This window comes from Sarcophilus harrisii, chromosome 2 (assembly GCF_902635505.1).
Source record: "Sarcophilus harrisii chromosome 2, mSarHar1.11, whole genome shotgun sequence".
In the NCBI taxonomy this organism is placed as follows: domain Eukaryota; kingdom Metazoa; phylum Chordata; class Mammalia; order Dasyuromorphia; family Dasyuridae; genus Sarcophilus; species Sarcophilus harrisii.
The window spans coordinates 538,758,881-538,782,656 of NC_045427.1; the positions used below are offsets into that span (position 1 = coordinate 538,758,881).

Here is a 23,776-nt window from a genome sequence, read left to right on the forward strand (position 1 = left end):
CAATGGATCAAACCTCTGCAAAGACATTCAAGATGACATGTGGAGTCTAATGAACAGCTAGTAGGTCATTTTAGTTGAAATGTGGTCTAAAATATTGCTTAATTTGTATTAGTTCTATCATCAGTACCCAGTATAGTACCTGGAACATAGTAGATGCTCTATAAAGGCCTGTTGATTGAGAGATAAAGAAGAATAATATAAAGTAAAATTGAAAGATAGTTGGGAAATAGATTATGTAATACTTTAAAGGCCAGATTGAAGAGTTTGTGTTTTATCCTAAGAACTTTAGGGAATCACTGAAGATTTTTAAGCAGGGGAATCAGCATCAGTATTGTTGCTTGGAAACTGTCTGGAATAGATATTAGAAAGAGAATCTAGAAAAAAGGATCTCAGTTAATAGATGACTGCTATGATTTAATAAGCAAGTAACCCGGGCCTGAATTAGCACAGTGGTTATATAAATGGGGAGAGGTCAAAAGAAGAAATGCAAGAAATATGATTATAAAAAAAAACTGCCAAGCCTTCACACTGGACTGGATATTGGGGATGAGTCAGAAAGGGAAAACTTAATACTAGCATCAAGTCAGGTGTCTTCTATAGAAATAAGGAATTTACAAGGAGAAACATTTTGAAGGAAGAAGATTATGATTTGTAGTTTTGAAAAGTTGATTTTGGGATGATGATAAGATATTTAAGTAGTGCAGCAGACACACAACTGTGAAGGCCTCAAGTTCCAGAGGAAAAAAAGATTATTGCTGAATGTATAGATTTAGTAGTCATTCACATAAAAATAATTGAATCCACATGAACTAATGGTATTATCAAAAACAAAAAAGTATAAAGTAGGGGTTCTTAACCTTTTTTCTGTTGTGGCCCCTATAGCAATACGATGAAACCTATAAATGCCTTCTCAAAAATAATGTTTAAAAACACATAAAACAAAACATTTAAGAATACAACCACTCATAATAAAATAAAGTTATCCAAATTGTTTACTCTGGAGCAGAGACAGAACCTAGAAGTTAACCCATAGGTAGTGATATGATCATAGATAATTTTATGCAGCAAAGGAGGCTGGGAAGCAATAGTTAGAAAAGTATCAAGACAACTAAAATAGCATTCTGGAAACCAAAGGAGAAGAAAATATCCAGGAGAAGAATGTTGTCAACAGGTTCTAAAAGAGTAGAGAGATCAAAGAGGAAAAAGCAGGATGAGGATTAGATGAGTATTTAGCAGTAAAAAAAAAAAAAAAGATAATTAGTAACCGTGAAGAAAATAATTTCAGGTAAATAAGTTGAAGTCAGAAAACATCATTATAGATTAAAAAGCGACTTAGAGATGAGGAAATGGGGGTAACATTTTTATGTATTCTTAAATTATAATTTTGATATCTATTATATTAAGTTATGTGATCATATTTTAAATTCTCTTTTTTTTTTACTATTTTTTTTTATTTAATAGCTTTTTATTTACAGGTTATATGTATGGGTAACTTTACAGCATTAACAATTGCCAAACCTCTTGTTCCAATTTTTCACCTCTTACCCCCCACCCTCTCCCCCAGATGGCAGGATGACCAGTAGATGTTAAATATATTAATATATAAATTAGATACACAATAAGTATACATGACCAAACTGTTATTTTGCTGTACAAAAAGAATCAGACTCTGAAATATTGTACAATTAGCTTGTGAAGGAAATCAAAAATGCAGATGGGCATGAATATAGGGATTGGGAATTCAATGTAATGATTTTTAGTCATCTCCCAGAGTTCTTTCTCTGGGTGTAGCTGGTTCAGTTCATTACTGCTCCATTGGAAATGATTTGGTTGATCTCCTTGCTGAGGATGGCCAGATCCATCAGAACTGGTCATCATATAGTATTGCTGTTAAAGTATATAATGATCTCCTGGTCCTGCTCGTTTCACTCAGCCATATTTTAAATTCTCATATCTACATGGTTTACAAAATTGTAAAGCAAAATTAAATAGAATGAAAGCCATAATTATGTGAGATTCCTTTTTAAAAATCAAGTAATTTTTAAAAATTTTTTTAATTGAACAGAGTCCAGTATACCAATTGAAGAACTAGGCAGCAATATATTGGTTTTTAATAAAACTAAAGTGGACTCATTCAATTACCTTATATGAGACTCTTTAATAGGCTAAGGATACTTTATTAAAATATTGCCATTTAAAGTTAAGACCAAAGAATATGTTCCAGGTTTAATATGTTGACTGCCCCTTAAAATTTTAGAGTTTTTATTTAAAACAGACACACACACAAACAAAAATTGCTTTTCTTAGGTTTATAGAAACAGCATAGCTTATGATTTGGTTACTAGTTTGTCTAATTATCCTAGAGTTATTAATGCATATTTTCATCAAGAAATCTAATTTTATTTGAATTGAATTCAACAAGATTTATTAAACATCTACTATAGGCACTGTATTAGATGCTGGGAATACAAATGGAAGTCTCTACTCTGAACAATTTTTTTATATTATACTGGAAGGAAATAACTAGTAAACTGATATATCAACACAAATATATAAAAAATAAACACAAAGCAAATTTTAATGGGAGGAAATAAAATAACTCAAGATCTTTTGAAGAAGTCACTAGAACTGATTCTTTAAAGAAGCTGCAACTTCCAAGAAGCAGCTGCAAGTACAAAATATATCAGTAAACTCACCACCTCAATTTTCTACTTTTATTACACTGATCACTGGTTATACAAGCATGCAATATGACTTTTAACTTCTTTCAGTTAAGTGTTAAATCATGTCTGTTTTGTTTTACTAAGGTGCATAACTAAGCATGTCAGATCAGTGTAGAGAAATGTTCATGTCTAAGGAAGATAGCCTGAAGCTACTTAAGGAGATTTCAATTTCTCATGACTTTTGATCTTATAATATTTTAGGAAATTCACCTAGACATTTGATGATATTTTAATATTCACAATCCAGGCAAATGAATTGTGGTGGAACCTGGTATCAGTATCTGTACTATGGGCATACTCTTGTGTTATACGTATATTGATAAACTGATAAAATAAGTGGGTAAAATCTAATTATTTCATCCTATGTAAATTAAGGCTCGGTTCCCTAGATGCTTTAGTGAAGTCATTTAAGACTTTTTTCATTATTATCAGTCTTCATCAATAACTTTTATGAAATTTTATTAATTGCACAATGTAAAATTAAGCTAGAACAACAGGATTAGGTAGGTCTCTTCTAGGTAGAAGAATGGGTAGATACATTTTCAGCATGTGGAATACTAAACTGATTGAAAGAATAAATTGCCACAATTTTATAATTATATATTCTGTAAAGCAGTGTCAAGAATCTAGAGCAAGAAAACAGACCAAAACAAAAGTTTGAAATAATTAAGTTACACTTAAATGTACAGGCTTTAAATGTTCACATTCAGTACCAGGAAGTATACTAGTTAAAATATTTAACCAAAATATCACATTTCTCATCAAAAAGAAGTTGTTGTTGTTGTTTTAGTCGCAAATGACAATATTATTAGACAATGAAACTTCTGTACTATAACAACTAATGTTTTGCATATGAGAATTCAGTTTAAGTTACATTGGCAGATACCCTTCCAAACTTTGTGATTCTATACCTTTATAAACTCAGAATTTCCCATAGGTGCTATCTGATGTTATGAGAATCTTTATTTCATGGGTGGAGAGTGAGTTAAAGTCACTCTGCAAAGTTAGTGAAAGCACTCTCTCAGAGTGATCCAGTGAGCATCATGAGGTAGTGTCCGAAGTTAAAAGTGTAACCAAAACTTATCCTCAAAATATTTAGGAACAGTCTTAAAATACTGATTAGGAGACTACCGAAACAGATAAGAAATAATGAAAGTCTACAAGATATCTAAAGATATCTAAGATATCTAAGATACTAAGATATTTAAAATGCTATGAAATCTTACAGAGTTATGCAATGAATCATTGTTACTAGTTAGTGTTATTGTCAATCAGGTGGTGGGGTAAGAAAAGTGAATTACAAGGGATTCAAAAGGGGGTGAAAAGGCAAGAAAATGAAAATAATAAATATAGGCAACCCTTTCTGAAACTGTGGTTGTGAAAAAGAGAGAGGAAATAGAAGGAGGAAATGGCAGGTTCAAAGGAAACCTGTAGTAGAGAAGAAAATGGTGTGTTAATTAAGATTGAAAGTTAGTAGAATGATTGAGAGATAAAACTACAAGAAAAGAGAGGGGATGAAATCAAAGGCACAGATACAGGAATCTCTTTGACAAGGAGAATCTACATAATAATCTCATTCTAAGTCAAATGAAAGACTAGGGAATGACTTTTTTTTTTTTTTTTTGAGATGTGGAGAGAAGAGGAAGCTCATATACTGGATGACCTCTATTTTCTCAGGATAGGGAGGAAAAGGTAGTATAGGGATTCTGAAGATAACAGAATAACTTGGAAGAACTGCTGTGGAGTGTTAGAATAGATCGAGAAAGAATAAAACATACTGGCTTACAATAGTGAGGTCCCAAATGAGATCACATAAAATAAATTTGTGGTGGACTCTATTAGCATGGTTGCTTGACTTAGACTATAAGTGTTCAGCAGCACATGTGAAAGAACAAAAGGGAGAAATCCCAGACTTCAATAATGCATGACTGATATTAGGACATGGAAGTAAGGGGTTCAAAAATAGCCATTGCTTCATGTTGAGCTGTTCAACCACAAGGTCCAGATCGGGAAGGAAAGGCCAGAGCAGAAAGATCAATAATAAGTTGCTGCACTCCTTAAGAAAGGACATGACAAAGAGTCTGTGACAAGGAGTTGGATTGGGTGATAAAGACAAAGTGAATCTTACAGGGAGGGGACAATAAAGTGGTGAAAAGTTAGTCTAGAAGTAAAGTGAAAAGAGTATATACCACTATCACTGACTCATTCTACTGACACTAATAAAATATCAAGTCACTTGTGCCAAGTGATTGCAAAGGCAAGGACAAACAGAAAATAGCAAAGATCATATTTCTAATAAAAACATACTCTAAATGTAGGGAGGCATACCTGATGGATAATAAGAATTATTACATCAGTGTCTTAAATAAATGAGTTATGAGTTATATCCCGCAAAGGACCTTAGAGGACATACCTTAAATTGTTTTAGTAAACACTTGAAAAAAAAAATACTAGTTAAGTTGTAAAGTATCTGGGCATTTTATGAAGGTAATAGATGTGTAGATGATTTCTGATTCCAGAAATACTAAAGGTGTCAAGTATTTGGGGTGGGAGGGAAAGAGAGAAGTATTTAAGCAATCTAGAAGGTTATTTCCTTAGTACTCACTTTGTAGCCAATGGAAAGTACAGGTTAAAGGGAAAAATAAATTACCTGATTACATATTTTAAAAATCCAAGTAAGCAATAGTTTTATAAGCAAGAGGGAAATTAAGGATGCTAACTTGGGATGACCTAAAGATACATATTAGATATGTATATAAGAAGATATAAATGTATAAATATCAACATAAAGGAATTAACTGGAAAGATCAATAGATCAAAAAAGAAAGAGACTAGATTGGAGAACTCATTTTTCTCAAACTAACTGAATAGCATGCAAATTTCACCAAAACTCATATCCTTTTATTACATAAATCCTTTAAGGAATAACTGACAATATACTAATTAAAAAAAAAAGAAAAAGAAAATTTCAAATTAAGATCTTTCCTCAATAGCCTACATTCCCTGATGATAATCATATTGAACATTTGGCAAGAACAGATTCTACAGGAGAGCAGATGCTCCAGCCACTCTCTTTCAGTAACATCAGGGATATTAGGACTTGGGGAAAAATTAGCAAAGTGATCAAAAACAGTATAAAAGATGTTGAGAGGTCTACCAGTCCTCCCTCTTTCCTGTAAATATCAAATGGCACTTCATGTTATACAAAAGAATCATTTAAAAAATAGACTCACTATCCAATAAATTAGTAAGGGCTTTAATAAAATGTATACCTTGGGGGGGAAAAAAAAATATATATATATATGTTACAGTGCCAGAAGAGGAGGAAAATAGCTATTTATAGTCCAATTGGTCAAGAAACTAACAAGGTCAACAAATGACCAATGTAGAAGAATACATGGAATATAAAAAGACATGTGCATCAAATTAATTAGGACGAATTTAGTACCCATTCTTTCCATGTTCCTTTCCTGTTACCATGATAGGACACTAGTCATCTTTTTTCTCCTTTGAGTGCTTTCATTAAGATAAATTTAAAACTTCCTCTCACTAAAACATCTGAGCTACTTCCAAATTCTAATATATTAGTAGATCCCTGAAGCACCTTTCTTTCTGCTATAAAAGTCCATAGATCATTCCAATGAAATGCTGTTTCATAAATAAATACATATATGTATATGCACTCATATATCATATGAATGTATTTCTGTGTGTATTTTCCCCTAGCTCATTGCATATATCTATGTGTATCTATAGCTATTTATAACTATCTATACACATATGTGTGTACATATGTATATGTGCATATCTTTCCTCACTAAAAGGGGGGGGGGGAAGGGAGGTACAGAGAGAGAAAGAAAATAATGAAAATATTTTGGAATTGTAATATTCATCTGTGAGTATCAATCATAAACAGGCACCTGAAAATATGGAAATTACCAGTGTATGATGGGCAATTTAAAAACATTTTAACTAGTAAAAGTATCAGATAAAAAGTAGGCTTTTTATATCAAGAATTCCTTAAAATATTTCCCAAGAAATAATCCTATTTCTGATTATCTCCCCATCAAGCTTTTTAATTTAGCTAGCAAAAAAAAAAAAAAAAAAGATGACTCTAATCTATTGAATCCCATCAAAGTAGAAAGAAGCAATGTTTTTCGGTAATGATAACTTACAGACAGCAAGGGGATGGCAACTTTCCCAAGGAAATCAGGGGGCTTATCTCCATCTTCATCAAATACTGTCACTTCCAAAACATCATGGATATCTTTAATAGGACTGGAACAAGAAATACAGAGTGTGTTATACACAAACACACACAAATGAAGTCTGTTCCTTGAAGATCTTAAAAAAAATTGTTTCACTAATTAAGTCTGCATTTCCTTAGAGTATAAAACTACCATTTAATTAAATTCCAAAAATTAAATCAAACTGACTATATTCCCAAACCTTCCATCATAGGAGGTTCAGACATCCATATGAAAAATAAAAAAGTCAGCTTTTCCTCTATGATATTCTTTTACATGTACATGAACTCAGTCTGAGTTGTGAAAGAAACAAGATGAGGGACACGACTAAAAAGGGCGAGGGTGAGTACTTCAAAGTACAACAAAAACTGTACTTAATAATTATGCTTTGATGAAACTGTTCTAAATCAACAGTTGACTGAAAGATTAAGCATCCCAGAGTTGAAACATAAGATATGAACAATTCCATAAATATCTAGAAACTTTACTGTATTGACCTATGGTCAGAAATGTACTTCAGTGAAAGATTGATTGGGGTAGAATTCCAAAATAAATGGCTGGTGGCACCTGGAGTTTTGCTAGTTTTAATAGCAAAGCTGAAACCACTTCTGTAGCATTCTTCATGCTCTTCTATTACCATAGTTTACATAATTTCTATTCAACCTCATTCTTTCCTTTAGAAGCTTATTGTATTACCAGTCTTTTAGCATAATGGATCCCCATTTTACTACAACAGCACAAGCACTCAATTTCTTGCCAAGTGTTACTTACAGCTTCCAATCTAAACTAGTAAATTTGAGGTTATAAAGCTTTTTAACTATTTGGGTCAGGTTTGAGAAGTATGACAGAAAAAAAAAAATCCAAGAGTTGGGTATCTATGATTACCTAAAATGAAAAGAACCATCTGAAACCAATGAAAATTCATAGGTGGCATGTTTTCAGAAATTTTATGCAGTTTAAGATATTTTGACTTTACCTCTTGTGTTAAATAGCAGTCCCTTGAACTTCAGATACATATTTTAGGTTTTCTAATCCCAAAATTATTCTAGGTAGAGAGAAGCTTAATTGTGGAGTAATTTATTTATTAAATTTACCAACCAATGTATTTACTTTACCAACATAATTCAAAATTTATTTTCATCATTAATTCTAGACAGTAAAATTGATGTAAATTGAAATCTTTTGAGAGGGAAAATGATGTGAACTGTGTCTCTTTTAATCCGTGAGGTAAGGGTGATTCAGGGTCTTAAGCCCTCCCCTGGGAGGGGCACACCTTTCCTCAGTTAAATAACCAACTCCCAGTAAAGTAATCTCATTCAATTGGAGATCTTGGCCTGGGGCACATTCGACATCCTTTTGACCTCCCCAGCCCTACACCCACATTTACCAGATATAAACAAAGATTTGTTAATCCACCTTTGCCAAGTTCCTAATCAGGAGCTATTTGCCCTTCTGGAATTAACCCACTGAAGAATGTATTTTCTTCTCAGTGTCAACCTACCTTTGCAATAGTCCTGACAGGACCTTGCCCACTAAGAAAGCTGTCTTCCTAGCAAACTATCTTCTTAGTGTAAATAAATCCCCTTTTGCCACAGACTTTGGGTTTGTGAATGCTTTTTCAAGGAATCTGCGACATTGACCAGAGGGGATCTCTTACTCTCAATTCTCGTACCTCATCAAAATGAAAATATAAAATATTTTAAATGGGAAAAAAAAGGACGATTTTTCTCTCAACAAATAGAAATCCTATGGACAGACAATTCTCAGATGAAGAAATTGAAACTATTTCTAACAATATGAAAAGATGCTTCAAGTCATTATTAATCAGAGAAATGCAAATTAAGACAACTCTGAGATACCACTACACACCTGTCAGACTGGCTAGAATGACAGGGAAAGATAATGCAGAATGTTCAAGGGGACGTGGGAAAACAGGGACACTAATACATTGTTGGTGGAATTGTGAACACATCCAACCATTCTGGAGAGCAATTTGGAACTATAATCAAAAAGTTAACAAACTGTGCATATCCTTTGATCCAGGCAGTGCTTTGGGCTTAAACCCCAAAGAGATCTTAAAGGAGGGAAAGGGACCTGTATATGCACGAATGTTTGTGGCAGCCCTCTTTGTAATGGTCAGAAACTGGAAGCTGAGTAGATGCCCATTAATGAGAGAATGGCTGAATAAATTGTGGTATATGAATATTATGGAATATTATTGTTCTGTAAGAAATGACCAACAGGATGATTTCAGAAAGGCCTGGAGAGACTTATACGAACTGATGCTGAGTGAAACGAGCAGGGGCAGGAGATCATTATATACTTCAACAACAATATTATATAAGGATCAATTCTGATGGACCTGGCCATCCTCAGCAATGGGATGAACCAAATCAGCTCCAATGGAGCAGTAATGAACTGAACCAGCCACGCCCAGCGAAAGAACTCTGGGAGATGACTAAGAACCATTACATTGAATTCCCAATCCCTATATTTATGCACACCTGCATTTTGGATTTCCTTCACAGGCTAATTGTACAATATTTCAGAATCCGATTTTTTTTGTACAACAAAATAATGGCTTAGTCATGTATACTTATGTGTATCTAATTTATACTTTAATATATTTAACATCTACTGGTCATCTTGCCATCTAGGGGAGGGGGTGGGAGGAAGGAGGGGAAAAATTGGAACAAAAGGTTTGGCAATTGTCAATGCTATAAAATTACCCATACATGTAACTTGTAAATAAAAAGCTATTATTTAAAAACAAAAACAAAAACAAATATAAGTCCTATTGCCTTGTCTCAACTTTCACAAAGTAACAGTATTATTAATAGGTCAATTAACTTAAAGTACTCACAGCTAAAAGATTGATTAGTTTTGCTGATAATGTCACTTACTTACAATGTGAAAACTTTGTTCCATTCAGGATTGAGGTTTTTGTACACTGTATGTGTCTGAAGTCGGTCATTTCCCAATTCTAATAAGCAAAATGGATCACTCTTTCCTGAAAAGAAAAACAAAACAAAACAAAACAACATTTTTAAGAGTCAAAGAGATGACCTTATTATATTAAAGGTAAGTGGTAACTGAAACAATTATGCTAATATCACTTGTCAGTACTTCAGAGGCAGAGTTGTAAAAGAAAGAATGTTAAACTTGGAAAGACATTGTTTGAAATCCTACCTCAGAGCTCCTGAGCAAGTCACTTCATCTCTGGCTAAATTTCTTTATTTGTAAAATGATGAGATTGGATTCTTTGTCCTCTAAAGTGTCTTCCCACTCTAAATGTGGGGACTATAACAAAGGTAATCCCAGTGATCTGGAAAATCCTGTGTGACTTGGATGAAGAAAGAATGGAACATGTCCAGAAAGGAGAGCCAGGAAGCAAAGCCTGGGGATAGTGTCACATCACTGCCCTAACTGATCTGTATTAAGAGAGGACCAAGATATGGGCGATGTATTTATTTCTATAAGAATATGAATACACACTCACAAACACAAAATTAGAAAGAACAGCAGACAAGTTTTGCTAATTGTAGGATATGGTTAGGGTTTATGTGACAATCCATTTCTGCATTTTGTCTATGGGTAAAATGAAAAGAGGATATGTCCTTGGCTCCTCCCTAATTTTCCCTAGTTGCATCCCCTTGCCTTTTACTTGCCTTGTTATATTTAAAACAATGAAAGTAGAACCTGAAAACAAGATAGGGGAGATGCAATTCTCCTTATATTAAAGTTGGACCTGAGTGATTATTAGAGGAAAAAATTGCTTCCACAATGAGTTCATGTAACGTTTCTAAAATGTCTAATTTTGTAGGCCTATTTCTAGTATGGGCACTTCACAAAATAGAGAAGAATCAATTAATGAGGAGCAAGGCAATAGATGTTTTTGCAACAAATGGCTAAGAAGTTGGGGTCAGGGTTTAATGCTGAGTTCATTGAGTCCTCTTTAACCCAATGGTCCAAACAGTCAAGTAATTCTATGTATCTCCAATTTATTTAGTAATTAAGAACTCTGAGGTATTACACATCAATAAAGTGATTGGCATACATAGAGCAGAGGAAGAGAAAGGAGACAGACATATACAGGACTAGGGTCAATGATCAGTTGATAAGAAGATGGTAAATGGGCCATGTCTGAAAAGGCCATTCAACCCAATGCTGTTTAGAATCATAATAGCCAGGATCAAACCTGGGATTGAGATGATTACATAACTAATCCAAGTTCTCACCAGGGTTCTCTTTCTGCAAAGGCTTTACTTTGTTTTTCTTCCATGTGAAAAACAGCTTCCATCTTTATCAAGAGAGCAAGTCTTCCACAGTTTTGTGCCCAGGTATACCAAACCTCAGTGATTTGCTTCTTCAACCAAAACTACATCATCCATTTAACAATTTGTCAGACCATTATGGGCATCAGTGCTTACCCTCCAGAGGCACCAACATGACATCCATTCAGCACTCGCTCTAGTGAAATAGACTGACATTTTTAATGAAAGCCCTGGGGTTAATCTACAGCAGGGCAAATTCTCTGGCCTGTCCTTTTGAGACAGCAATTCTCCGTTTGGTGCTGAAGCTGTGGAGCAAGCATACTTCTGGCTGTCCCAGCTAATGAGGAACAGACTTCTGCTCAGAAATTGCAAACTTTTGGAACACGTCTCTGAGGAGCATCCTGAACCAACCCTTATATTATAATTTAGTCAAAGCTTATTAAAATGCTTCATTACAGAACAGGGAAGATAGTATATCAGGAAATAAAATAAAAGGATTAACCACCACATATGTCTACTTAAACATGCTTTAAAATTTAGTCCATCTTCTATAAAAGGACCTACTGATATACCAAAAGTTTTAATCAAGAAAAACATACACAGGTGAATCGCTAACAAAAATATTAGAAAGTAATAGAATGCAGCATAATGAAGGAAAGGTTTACCATCAGTCTCTATAAATTTTTGAGCACATAACCTAATACATACATGCACCTATTTCAACATTTTTCTCTTCATCCTAAAGACATTTGAGGTAAATGTTCTGATAAGATTTTAGCATCAAAGTTATGTCAGGATTAACTGTATTTATAGTCTATTTTCAAACCCATACCTCCAAAGAACTTTACTAATATTTTCCATTTTGACATAATTTAAAATTGTTCTCCTTTGTTCTTTCAGATGTGCCAATGTTAATTTTTATCCATATTGTACTTAGTAGGATTGCGATTAATGAGACATGTTATTAATGTTATCTACAAATCTTATTAGTTACTACAAAGAATGACATTTATATCAACATTTACAAAAATCTTATCTTTATATCCTTCAGACTTTTTGTTAAATGGTTGTGTCTAGAGAAGCCTAAATAAATACAGTGCTCAGGTAATCAAGAGATCAGAGATTTAAAATTATAAGAGAATTTTCTATAAGTGCTTATTATGTGCCAGGTACTATGCTAAGCACTAAAAAAAAAATCTCATATTTAATCTTTACTATTATTCTGTAGGTACAATTATGATCTCCATTTTATTGAGGAAATTGAGAAAGAAGTTAAATGATCTGCCCAGCATAATACAGCCAGTCAGCGTCTAAGATTAGATTTGAACTCAGTTCTTCCTGACTTCAGGCACAGGATTGTATACTCTTGTATCTCCCAATTGCTTAAACTAGAAGGGTAGATGAGGGTTAGATTGTTGGACAACCTTGGACAACCAGGATCACATTTTCCTAAGTGGATCCCACTGAACCATAATTAGGGTCACAAGAAAAAAAAAATAACCCTCTGACAGATCCTAGCATTATGTATACATAAGATGTATAAAAACAATACTCAGGTAGTCAAGGGATCACACAATTTAAAATAGAAGAGAATTTTGAAATCAGAAAAGAGTCAGGTCAGAGAAGGTAAATGATTTTCCTAAGATCACACAAGTATTACATCTCAAAGGAAGAACTTGAACCAAGGTCCTCTTACTTGAGAAAGTATCTGTACTCTATGATTTCCCACAATTAAAAATAACAAAAATAACTATATATATATATATATATATATAGTTATTTTTGTTATTTTTAATTGTGGGAAATCATAGAGTACAGATACTTTCTCAAGTAAGAGGACCTTGGTTCAAGTTCTTCCTTTGAGATGTAATACTTGTGTGATCTTAGGAAAATCATTTACCTTCTCTGACCTGACTCTTTTCTGATTTCAAAATTCTCTTCTATTTTAAATTGTGTTATATGGCTAGTACCTACATACCATATCTTCCAATGCTATAACCTGTCAGTGTTATTTTTCTCTTGTGGCCCTAATTATAGTTCAGTAGTTTCCATTCCCAATGGGATCCACTTAGGAAAATGTGATCATGGCTGCCCAAGTTATTCAAGTGATTAAAATTATTGGAGTCAAGTAGTGCATGGTCTAACATAATGTCAGAACAAACCAATAAATTTCTGTGGCTCCCTATTACCTCTATGTGGAAATATAAATTCTTCCCTTTGCCATTTAAAGTCTTCACAACCTAACTTCTACCTAGGCAATTGGGAGACACAGAGTATACAATCCTGTGCCTGAAGTCAGAAAAAACTGACTTTAAATCTAACCTTAGATGCTAATTGGCTATATCATACTGGGCAGATCATTTAACTTCTTTTTCAATTTCCTCAATCGTAAAATGGAGATCATAATTGTACCTACAGGATAATAGTAAAGATTAAATATGATTTTTTTAATGCTTAACATAGTGCCTGTCACATAGTAAGCACTTAATTATTGTTTGTTCCCTCATTGAACATACTCTCCTTCATAAACTCTATAGTCTTTTTTTATTGATCTTCATACGTGGCACTTCCCATATCTATGACTTGTATATGCATGCCTAGAATGCACTTCTCCTTCACCTCTGCCTCTTAGAATACTCAATTTCCTTCAATATTCGGATTACAACAACTTTTACATAAATTCTTTCTTGTTCTTCACAACTACTAGGGACCTTTCCATTAGCCTGCATTTATCTTACATATATTTATATGTAACTATAGATCTTTATATTTTCACATATGAGTGTGCATATGTGTAGGTGAATTCACTTATACTCAATTTCCTTAGTACCACCAAGTACAGTACATGGTATATAGCAGGCAGATTGTGTAGTTAAGAATAACTAGAACGTATATAGTGCAAAGCACTTTACCTGTCATTCCATTAGATCCTTACAAAAACCTTGTTTGTCAGATACTATTATTATTCTTATTTTACAGGAGGATTAAAGATAAGAGTGTGATTTGCCTGGGATCACACAACTGGTAAGTATCCTAAGAAAGAGCTGAACTCAGGTCATGCTGACACCAAATCCACTGCTCCACCTGGCTGTTGCTTAAAGTGACATTATTAAAATAAGTCTTTTATAAGAACTACTTTTAGTTTTCTGGGAAGTGATTCAGAAAGATGGGAGGCTGATGGTGGGGAGGCCACGATAGCATGCTGCTTTAGTTTTTCTAAGATGTTGCTTTAATGAATATGTGATCAAGCACTTTGGGAAAAACTAACAATAGCCTAGTGAATCACTTCCAAATTCCTCAAATACTATATATTCTCCAACATCTCAGCAAACCTAGTTGCTGTCACTCACACACATGTATTTGTTTATTCTTTCCTAACCTAATTTTTTTTTTATTTCACCCAATCTAAAATCTATAGTTCCTTAAAGGTTAGTTCAAATCCTATCTGCTCTATGAAGCTTTTCTTGACTATTTAGTTTGCAATGATATTTTTCCTTTAATTTCTACTGGAATGTTTTCTGTAAGAGCTGGATAACTTCTTTGCTAAAATGATAACATACTAGATACCATTCTTTCTGATGACCTTAAATTGGAATTCCTTCTAAAGTTAGGTATAGTCTTTAGTTAGTTTTTTTTTTTTTTTTAAGTGATTTCTCCCTCCCTCTAATCCCATTTAGGCAAGAATCACCATGATGTTCACAAACAATATTAAAAGCAGCCAATTGCTACTATTAAGCTTTCTAAGAATTTCAATTACAAAAATGTTTTTGAAATGAGAACGTCTTTAAGAGGAGATATATTGCTACGGATACAGCTTCAAAAGCCAACAATGGGAAGAAAAACAAGAAAATAGACTTTTTGATTAATATGCCAGAGGAACAATAACTATAGGAACTATTCTCTTCTGCTACACAGACCTGTATTTCAAAAGACAACAGCCACTGTTCTTAACTTACAGAACCTACTTAAAATGCACAGTGTTATAGAATATGCCAAGAACATTCCTACTCTATAATTTTGTGTTCTGAATACTGTTTTTGGTCAACAGTTATTGAGAATAGCACTTTTATGCAGACCCAAGATATTCAGTGAGGCAGAGGCAGAAAAGACATTTCACAGTAACAAAACTATTATCTAGATTATAAAAAATTAGTATGCAAAAACCAAACTAATTTTTAAAAGGTGGATGTTCCTATTAACAAAGGATACTTTCTTCTTTTTTTAAGGCATGGGACAGAAATAAGGAACATATTCCAAACATATTTTTGGTATCTGTTTAAAAAAATGAAAAAAATCAACTAATAGACATTAATATTTCCATTATGCTAGAAATATTCATGTCTTTGACACATTCTAGCTGTGAGATTATGAGAAAATCACTTAACATTATGCTTCAGGTATCTTTCTGTAATTACAAACTACAGAATAGATATCAATCATATTGGTTAGTGAAGTTCACTCATCAAGATTTCCATGAAATCATTGAGGCTAAAATAGAAAACAAAAGAAAGTGAAAAGAAAAACTAAAGTATAAGTTAAAATATAATAGAGAAGTCCTGATAATAGCGGAATCAAGAGAAGAGAGAACTTGAGTTACTTGATATGCAGCTTAAATTATATTTCTACAAGTTATCCTGTAAATAAAAAACAAAAACTATTGGTAACCAGGGTCGGATTCATTTTTGCACCTCTGTAGAAGAGAAACAAGAAAATGAAAGATAACAGATTTCTATACTTACTCATCCACCACCAAAAATATTTAATATATATTAATGACTTATTATTATATGTAGAGAATATGAAAAGGGGCTTGAAAAAGGATCATTTTCTGTATTCAAAGTTCCCACCTTTCTCCTATGTTATATAAATGTAGGAAAATGGTTAAATATGAAGGTTTGTCTCACAATAGACTGGAAAGAAAATGTACTTATACAGTGTGGCTGGCAGGATTTTGGGGGGAGGAAGTTTAGCTATTTTTTGAGATATGGGACAACAACTTGGAAAAAATTGGTTTGGATTATAGATGTACACAATCTCTCAAAGGAGAGATAAAGAGAAGGAACCTGAGAAATCATTTAGTCAAACTCTGACCCCAAAGAGACTCCTCTCTAGAAAGTATTGGATAAGCAGCCTTCAGTGTTAAGGAGCCCATGACATTTTGTGTAGGAAATATAAAAAATAGGCTAGTAAATGGTTTGGAAGCAAATTAAATCCTGAAATTTTTCCCAAGTCTGATTTAACTGATAGGATGCCAATATATTTGTGCCTTGGAAGGTTCTTTATACTTCCCAGTATCTTATCAATGATGTTGGAGTGCATATTAGAGAAATCAACCAGTCATCAATTCCAACTCATTCAAGTTTTTCTTCTTCTTAGGGTTAAAGGGGAATTTTATGTCTCACTTTAATGAGGTCACGTGTAGAGGGCCAGAACTTTGGAGAAATATACTCAGTGGAAATGATGAGATAATGGTTCTCTAGTTCACATATATCTAATATGACATAATGATACAATCATTCTAGTTTGATTGGCTTATACTCGGTATACTTTAATGATGTAATTGTAATGGGGTATAGAAGGGTTGAAAAGGACAGGAAAAGGGACATTCTATCTTTGATCAGCCTCCTGGTGCCTCTCCAGCATTGATCACTTCTCTGCCTAAAGATTTTTAGACCCACCCTTTGTGGAGGTTGTCTAGCCAGAAATCCAAGTTATTTCAAACCCTGGAGATTAAACTGCCCCTATAAATCTGTCTCTGGACCACTCTATCTTTGCTGAATTCCTTTGTGGGGTTGTAGCCAGCAATGGTACTCTACCATGTGATATCCTTCCTCTCCTTCCTCCCCGATACCACATGGTATCTCTCCTATCATCATCACCTTACTATGTCTCATGGTGTCTCACCTCTCATCCCTCCCCACTGTGCCTCATGGTATCTTTCTTCTGGTTAATTGTGAGTTTCACCATGGAATTTGTATTCTCCATCATTAATTGTTAAAACCCCTTCCTTTGCTACCTATATGTTCTCCCAACTCTATTTCATATTTATTATTCCTAGTGTCTATTGTATTTTTTCATTTTGTCTTTTAACTCTTCTAAATAAATCTACCTTTTGCCAAAGAGAATGGTCATTGTGAATTCTTCACATAACTGAACTCCAACATTTGGTGCCTACATCAGTTTCATCATTTGGTGCTAAACCTCAAACACATCATTTGATACTAGGAATTGCTCTCCTAAAGCACATCAATTTTAGTATAATTATTAAGTTGTCTCTCATATAAAATCTTCAGTGCAGCACAGAAAGCTTCATCTTTCTGGCAATAGAACTGAATGTCTATGGCTTTTTTTTAATCTTACCAATACCAGATAAAATAAATATCTGAAAATTATTCTGCGGATTATGAAGCCAGCTTCAAAAATTGTGTGTGAGGCAGGGTTTGGATCATGACAAGTCCCCAAAAGTTGACAAGTCAACAACACTTTAGCTGTTCATTCTTATCAAATTAGAGGAATAATGATAGAATCACTTTTTGATGATTCTCAGTAATCTACCTGGTAAATAATTTCAAAGCAACCAGTGTCCTCATTATTGGTGGTGAGTTGGATCACACAATTTTGTAGGACTGCTGAGTTGCTGTTGGCAGTTTCCCATAATTGCTTTCATTTTCCATTTTCCAGAAGTTTCACATCCAACCATCTCATGTGTGCTCAATGCTATGTGGTAGTGATGTAGTATACTTTCTAGAGGAAACATAGCAATAATGTTTAAGATCCTCTGACCTTACAGTGCTTAAGTCTTCTGGCTTTAGAATTAGTGATCCCAAGGTCACCCCAACCTTAAAGTGCTATTATTCTAACAATCTGTTTGTCAATAATTGTAAAAGTCTTTTGGCCTCGGAATATAATAATATTCCTTCCATTAGATTTTAGGGAAGATATAGTATTGATCCTGAGGCCTTAGAATGCTATTGTTCTAACAATCTGTCTGTAAACAAACATTGCTGATTGTCAGATACATGATCTGCTGGTCAGTGATAATGAAATTACTGAGAAGACTCCTCAGTTCTACCTCTGAGCCATAAAATTAGCTTATCAGTAACATGAAGAACCTCATCTTTTTCTTTTTTTCCTATAAAATTATCTTGTTGCTCCTAGTTCTTTGCTAAATTCTTTTGGAGCTTAGCCCACTTCAATTGGCATTACAATTACAATAAACTTTGCTCCTTGACTTGAATATGGGTTCAAGCCTGTAAATTCTTTTGAGAAACCTTGCAACACCAGTCTGCAACCCCCAACCTTTTGAGGTCTCTTCTGAATCCCAACAGTAGCATTGATAAGCCCTTGAAATATTTTTCAGAAAATGATCAATTCAATACTCATAGCCATGGTCTGTACAAACTCAAGCATCCATTATATCCTGCTAGCAAATCTTGTATTATTAACAAAGTATAATGGTTTTGATTATGAATTTTATAGTTAAGTAGAAGAGTATCCCAGGGCTAAGTTCATACTCTAGAATATAACTTAACCAGAAGGAGCATGTCCCAACTCATCTATTGACATTAACTGAGTTATATTTCCAACCAGTCCCTAAAGTGACAATGTGTGTATTGAAGTCTCCTAAAAATTTATAGCTATTCTATACGTTTCTTCTGCAATTAGGTTGTCTTGGTCCATTTAAAAATCCTTTCTCCTCACAATAGTTGCTTTTACCAGAACAATAGATGTAGGGTCATCAGGCGGTCACTGATACCTCTTAGCTGTTAAAGCCTAAAGTAAGGTTATCATCACTGAATTACAATACTCTTCTGACCATATGAAAAGTTTTAAAGCTCCTTTATAACTCTTCAGTTAACCCTTACAGATCTTTATTGTCTTTTTGATTATCTCTTTATTGGGCTCTTAAAGGGACCCTGATTTTACTTTTGTCAATATTAATTCATAAATCTGAGCGCTTGCCTAAGAAGAGTAGGAAATATGACACCATTTAAGGAAGGCATTATTATGGAAACAGTATTTGCAGCACTCATCATTTCTCAAAGGCATAAGAGAGAACATTGATCTTTATGGTTTTCTTTTTGTATGATAAGAACTTAGGCTATTTTTTTTTTAAAAACAGTAGCAGCCAAATGGGATGTGTTGGTCACATTACATTATAACATAGCAGCTATCTCTGGCACAAGTCTCAAAACATGATTTGTCATTTGCTTCATGAATCAAAGCTCAGTCATGAATTATCTTATTGTAATGACATTACACTGAATAACCTTTTACTTAAAGAGGATCTTAGACTCTACTGGACATAAGTTTATAAGACAAACTATAGAAAATGTCTGACAGGCACTAACTTTTCCATTAGGATAATCACTTATGGTGATAATACCCAATGTTAATTTCAGGATTGAAAATACTAGATTGTCTTTCTTCCAACTAAAAGGGTACAAGATAATAGCAAAGATAAATTATTTTAGGATTGGAAAAAAAATTTCTCTCTTTATACAAACATAGAAGATATGGAATACAAAATTTGGTAGGATATTTGAAAGTAAATTTATAAATATTGATATGTAAATAATTTTAGGCTTATGCTAAAATAATTCAGAAGAAATTAATAAATATAGAAAATTATTAAGATCTATTACTTAAAACATAATATATATACATAACATTTCCTTATTTCACATTTTAAAATATTTAACATCTAAAAAGTTATTTTTGCTCTATATTGACAAAATATTTAAATATTACATATATAAACAGAATTAGTTTAAAAGTTTGATTGGAGGCTTGAATATTACTGATTCTTTAATAGATTTGCACTAGGAATATAATCTCAGAAACTTGACATTTTTATTTAATGCTCTTCTTTTTAAGAATGTGTGGAATAGGTATTAGACCTCCTTTCCCAAATTAATCAGAGACATCTTCAGGTACAAAGAGAAAGCATTTATTTAGTCCCTGCACAGAGAGGCCCAAGCACACCTGGGAATCATCCCAGCTCCTGCCATTTGCTCCTGAACCTGACTGGCCAAAGTACAACAGCCAGTTAAATAGGAAAAGACCCAAGCCTTTCCATTGGCTAGACCAAAAGGATGTAATCATCCTTGACCAGTGGTCACAATGTTGTCCGCCCCCTACAAGTCCCATCACTTTCTGCAACTTCCTTTCACCTCCTGCACAACCCAGGGCCTGACCCTCCAGAGATCATGTGACCTCCCCCTCCCCACCAGAGTCCCTCCTGAACTCAGAATTCAAGGCCGAGATCTCACAGCTCTAGGAACAGGGATCATGCGACTTAGCCTCAATAGTGAGAAATACTTCATCCAATCAGTTCCATTCAAGAACAAAAGATCATCAACTCTCATACATCTCTTTATTGGCCAGTACTTTAAATACCAGAAAATCAGATGACTACTTGAAGTTCCTTCACTGAAGTTGCTTATAAAGATTTTAGAACCTGACTGGGAATTTATCAGTAAATTAAAGATCTTAGAAAATTACAAGTCACTGAAAACAAGAGTTAAACCAAAAGTTTCTGTAAACTTGCATTGATTTTTGACAGGAGAATCTCATTCTTACATTTGTAAGATGTAAGCTCCTTTGTAAGAATGACCCTCAGGAACCTTCCCTCCATTCTTTGCTCTTGCCTAGGACATTTGAATCCTTAAGAGGAACATACGTGATTTGTTGTTAAGTCATTTCCATTGTGATTCTTGATCCCGAATGAGATTTCCTTGGCAAAGATACTGGCATAGTTTCCCATTTCCTTTTCCAGTTTATTTGACAGATGAAGAACTGAGGCAAACAGGTGAAGTGACTTGCCTGAGGTCACATAGCTAGTGAGTGTCTGAGGTCATATCTGAGCTCACCTACTCCTAACTCAAGGCCTGGAGCTCTGTTCACTGCATCTCATAGTTGCTCATACTTGATAACTTGCTTATTAATTTTTAGTAAAATTTTTAAGCAGAGAAACAAAAAAAATGAAATTATTCTCTCATATAGGTCATAATCTCACATTTCTTCCAGTTGTCTTTCTGGAAATTTTAAAATGGGATATCTACTAGATACTCTTTATGTTTCTCACATGGCATTCTATTTCCTATCCTTCAGCCTTTACAAAGTCCTTCATGGAATCTACCATTCCCTTCTCGCCATTTCTTAGAATCCTAATTTCTCTTAGAATTTAGCTCAAGTAGCCTCTCCTGATTCTATCAGTAATTAATACATCCTGTCAAAAGTTACCCTATATTTAATTTTGTATATATGTTTATAAGGATCAAGAGTAACATGACAGGACAAAGAGAATTAGCCTCAATGTCAAAAAGTTCTGGTTTTCTTACAGTAAATTTTACTCTTTATTACTGGCCAAATTTTCTTTACCTGAATATCTGTAATATCACACGTATCCATGTGGTTATGATGAAGTCCTAAATAGTGGGTGTGGTGGGCAGAGAGAAACTGAAGAATTAATCCCTGAGGAAGGCAGGGAGAAGGGTCTGATGAAGATTAGTTTAGTCCCACCCTCTGGGGAGGTCATCCAGTCAGAAATCCAAGGTATGCCAAACTCCTGAAACCCACCCTTAGTAGGGGTCTTGTACAGTCTCACCTTATCATGTCCTCTTAGAAAACCCGGTCATGTCCCTGAGGTTAAATTTTCTTAAAAAAAAAAAAAAAAAAATCTGTTTATGGCCATGCATATTTACTGCCCTCTTTTGGGTCAGTTTGCCACAGCACTCTTTCTCAAAGTGTCTTTCTCCTTCCCCTTTCCTCATGAGGTATCTCCCCTAAGTCCACTATGCTTGTCAACCCCATTTATCCTCCTTCCAGCTAATTACAGAGTGCTAAACCCCCTTTCAGAATTTACTGCCAGCTAAGGGCATGCCCCAACCTCATGAGGTGCTCCCTTTCAACTGGATAATGAGGAACTTGTCTTTCAAATGCTCTCCCACACTATTTCCTGGTGTCTATTGTAAAATGTAAAATGTAAAAAATACAATAAACAAACAAAAAATAGGTACAAACATTTTGTTTGTAACCTATTCCCCTAATAAAGTCTATCTTACATGATTGAACCCCAACTTTTGGAATTTATTACACAGACACACACAGACACAAATAAAATCATCTGGTGTCTACACCTCAGATGGAACCATAGGCAATTTCTAGAAACTTTGTTGGGATACATTTTACAATATTTTCTGATATTTATTTACAATTTTATACAATGTATTATTTATAATATATTTTACAAAGAACTGGAATTGAGAGTTTAAAAAAATCTAAAAATCAGGATATCAAATGGATTTCTTAATACATTCAGGAATACCCTTTTCAATTGATACAATAAACAGTTTTCCATTAAATAAAAAAAACAACAACAACAACAAAAAAAAAAACACTCCCTGCTTAATTCAGGAGTTGAAGTATTTTCTTTAGGTCTTGAATTGGTTCACTGAGGGATACACAATCCCCACAAAAGACAGATTGCAAATAATTTTTATTCTAAAAATAAATAGTAAGCTTATCTATCTATTTAATTGAAGATAACTTTTTTTTTTCTCAAACCCAATACTCTGAAAATTTACTTGACAAACACTACTGAGAGAATGCTCCACAAGTGAAATCAAGTTCATGAGGAAAGTCTCAGGTAGAGGTAGGGTTGGGGGAAAGAGTGGAGGAAGGTTCAGCAAATCTAAATGAATTCATTAGTTGTGATCAAGTTTTCCTTAAAGGAAAAAGAAGACTCTTTTTCCAGGGCTCTCAAATACTTATCTCTTTAATGCATTTCTAAAAATTCCTGGTTCCAAAAGAGTAAAAAGAATCTTTGATAGTAAAAGTAAATATCTAGATTTTAAACATTGATATTACCAATGAAGTTGATATGCAAATCACTTAAATTTCTTCCTATCCTATCAAATTCCTTCCTATCCTAAGTACTTAGATTCAGATAATTCCTGATTCATGAATACAGATAGCTGTCTGCTGAAAAGTGAATACTTGTGATATTGAAGACTCTTACATTTGAAGTCAAGTAAAGAATTCAAGTGAATTCAACAAACATGCAGTAAGAGTCTATTACACATAATACATAATAAAAAGTAATACATAAAGTATGTGTATTACTGAAGTATATGAACACAAAAATAAGATAAATTTTAAAGACAGTTCCTGGCCTCAAGGGGCTCACATTCTACTGGAATAAACAAGTTCTTTATGACTAAGTAAATACAACTTAGTTTGAGAACAGAACAGAATTATCTATGAGAGGAGATCAGAAAAAGTTTGACTTAGGAGATGTCACTTTAATTGAGCCTTAACCAATTCAAAAAGAGGTAAAGGTAATAAAGTAAGGAATATATTCATGAATGAAAGAATATCAAGGCATAGATTAAAAATTTTGCCTTCACCATTCATCAATTTATGTTGTCAGTCATTATACAAATATAAGTATACGCATCTGAATCATTAGTCAATTTTTGTTGTTTTTCAGTTGTATCCAACTCTTCATGATTCCATTTGGGATTTTCTT

At 33.7% G+C, this 23,776-nt stretch overlaps 1 protein-coding gene across 5 annotated transcripts in view; it reads right to left on the bottom strand.

Moving 5' to 3' along the window:
- Positions 1–23,776, bottom strand: part of MCTP2 (multiple C2 and transmembrane domain containing 2) — a 263,485-nt gene that overhangs the window by 100,378 nt on the left and 139,331 nt on the right. For all 5 annotated transcript variants that reach the window (XM_023497262.2, XM_023497266.2, XM_003755565.4 and 2 more), the window contains 2 exons: positions 9,878–9,980; positions 6,899–7,001 (listed from right to left, as the gene is read on the bottom strand). In XM_023497262.2, the coding sequence (XP_023353030.1) occupies positions 6,899–7,001; positions 9,878–9,980 (206 nt within the window). The remainder of the gene's footprint in view (positions 1–6,898; positions 7,002–9,877; positions 9,981–23,776) is intronic.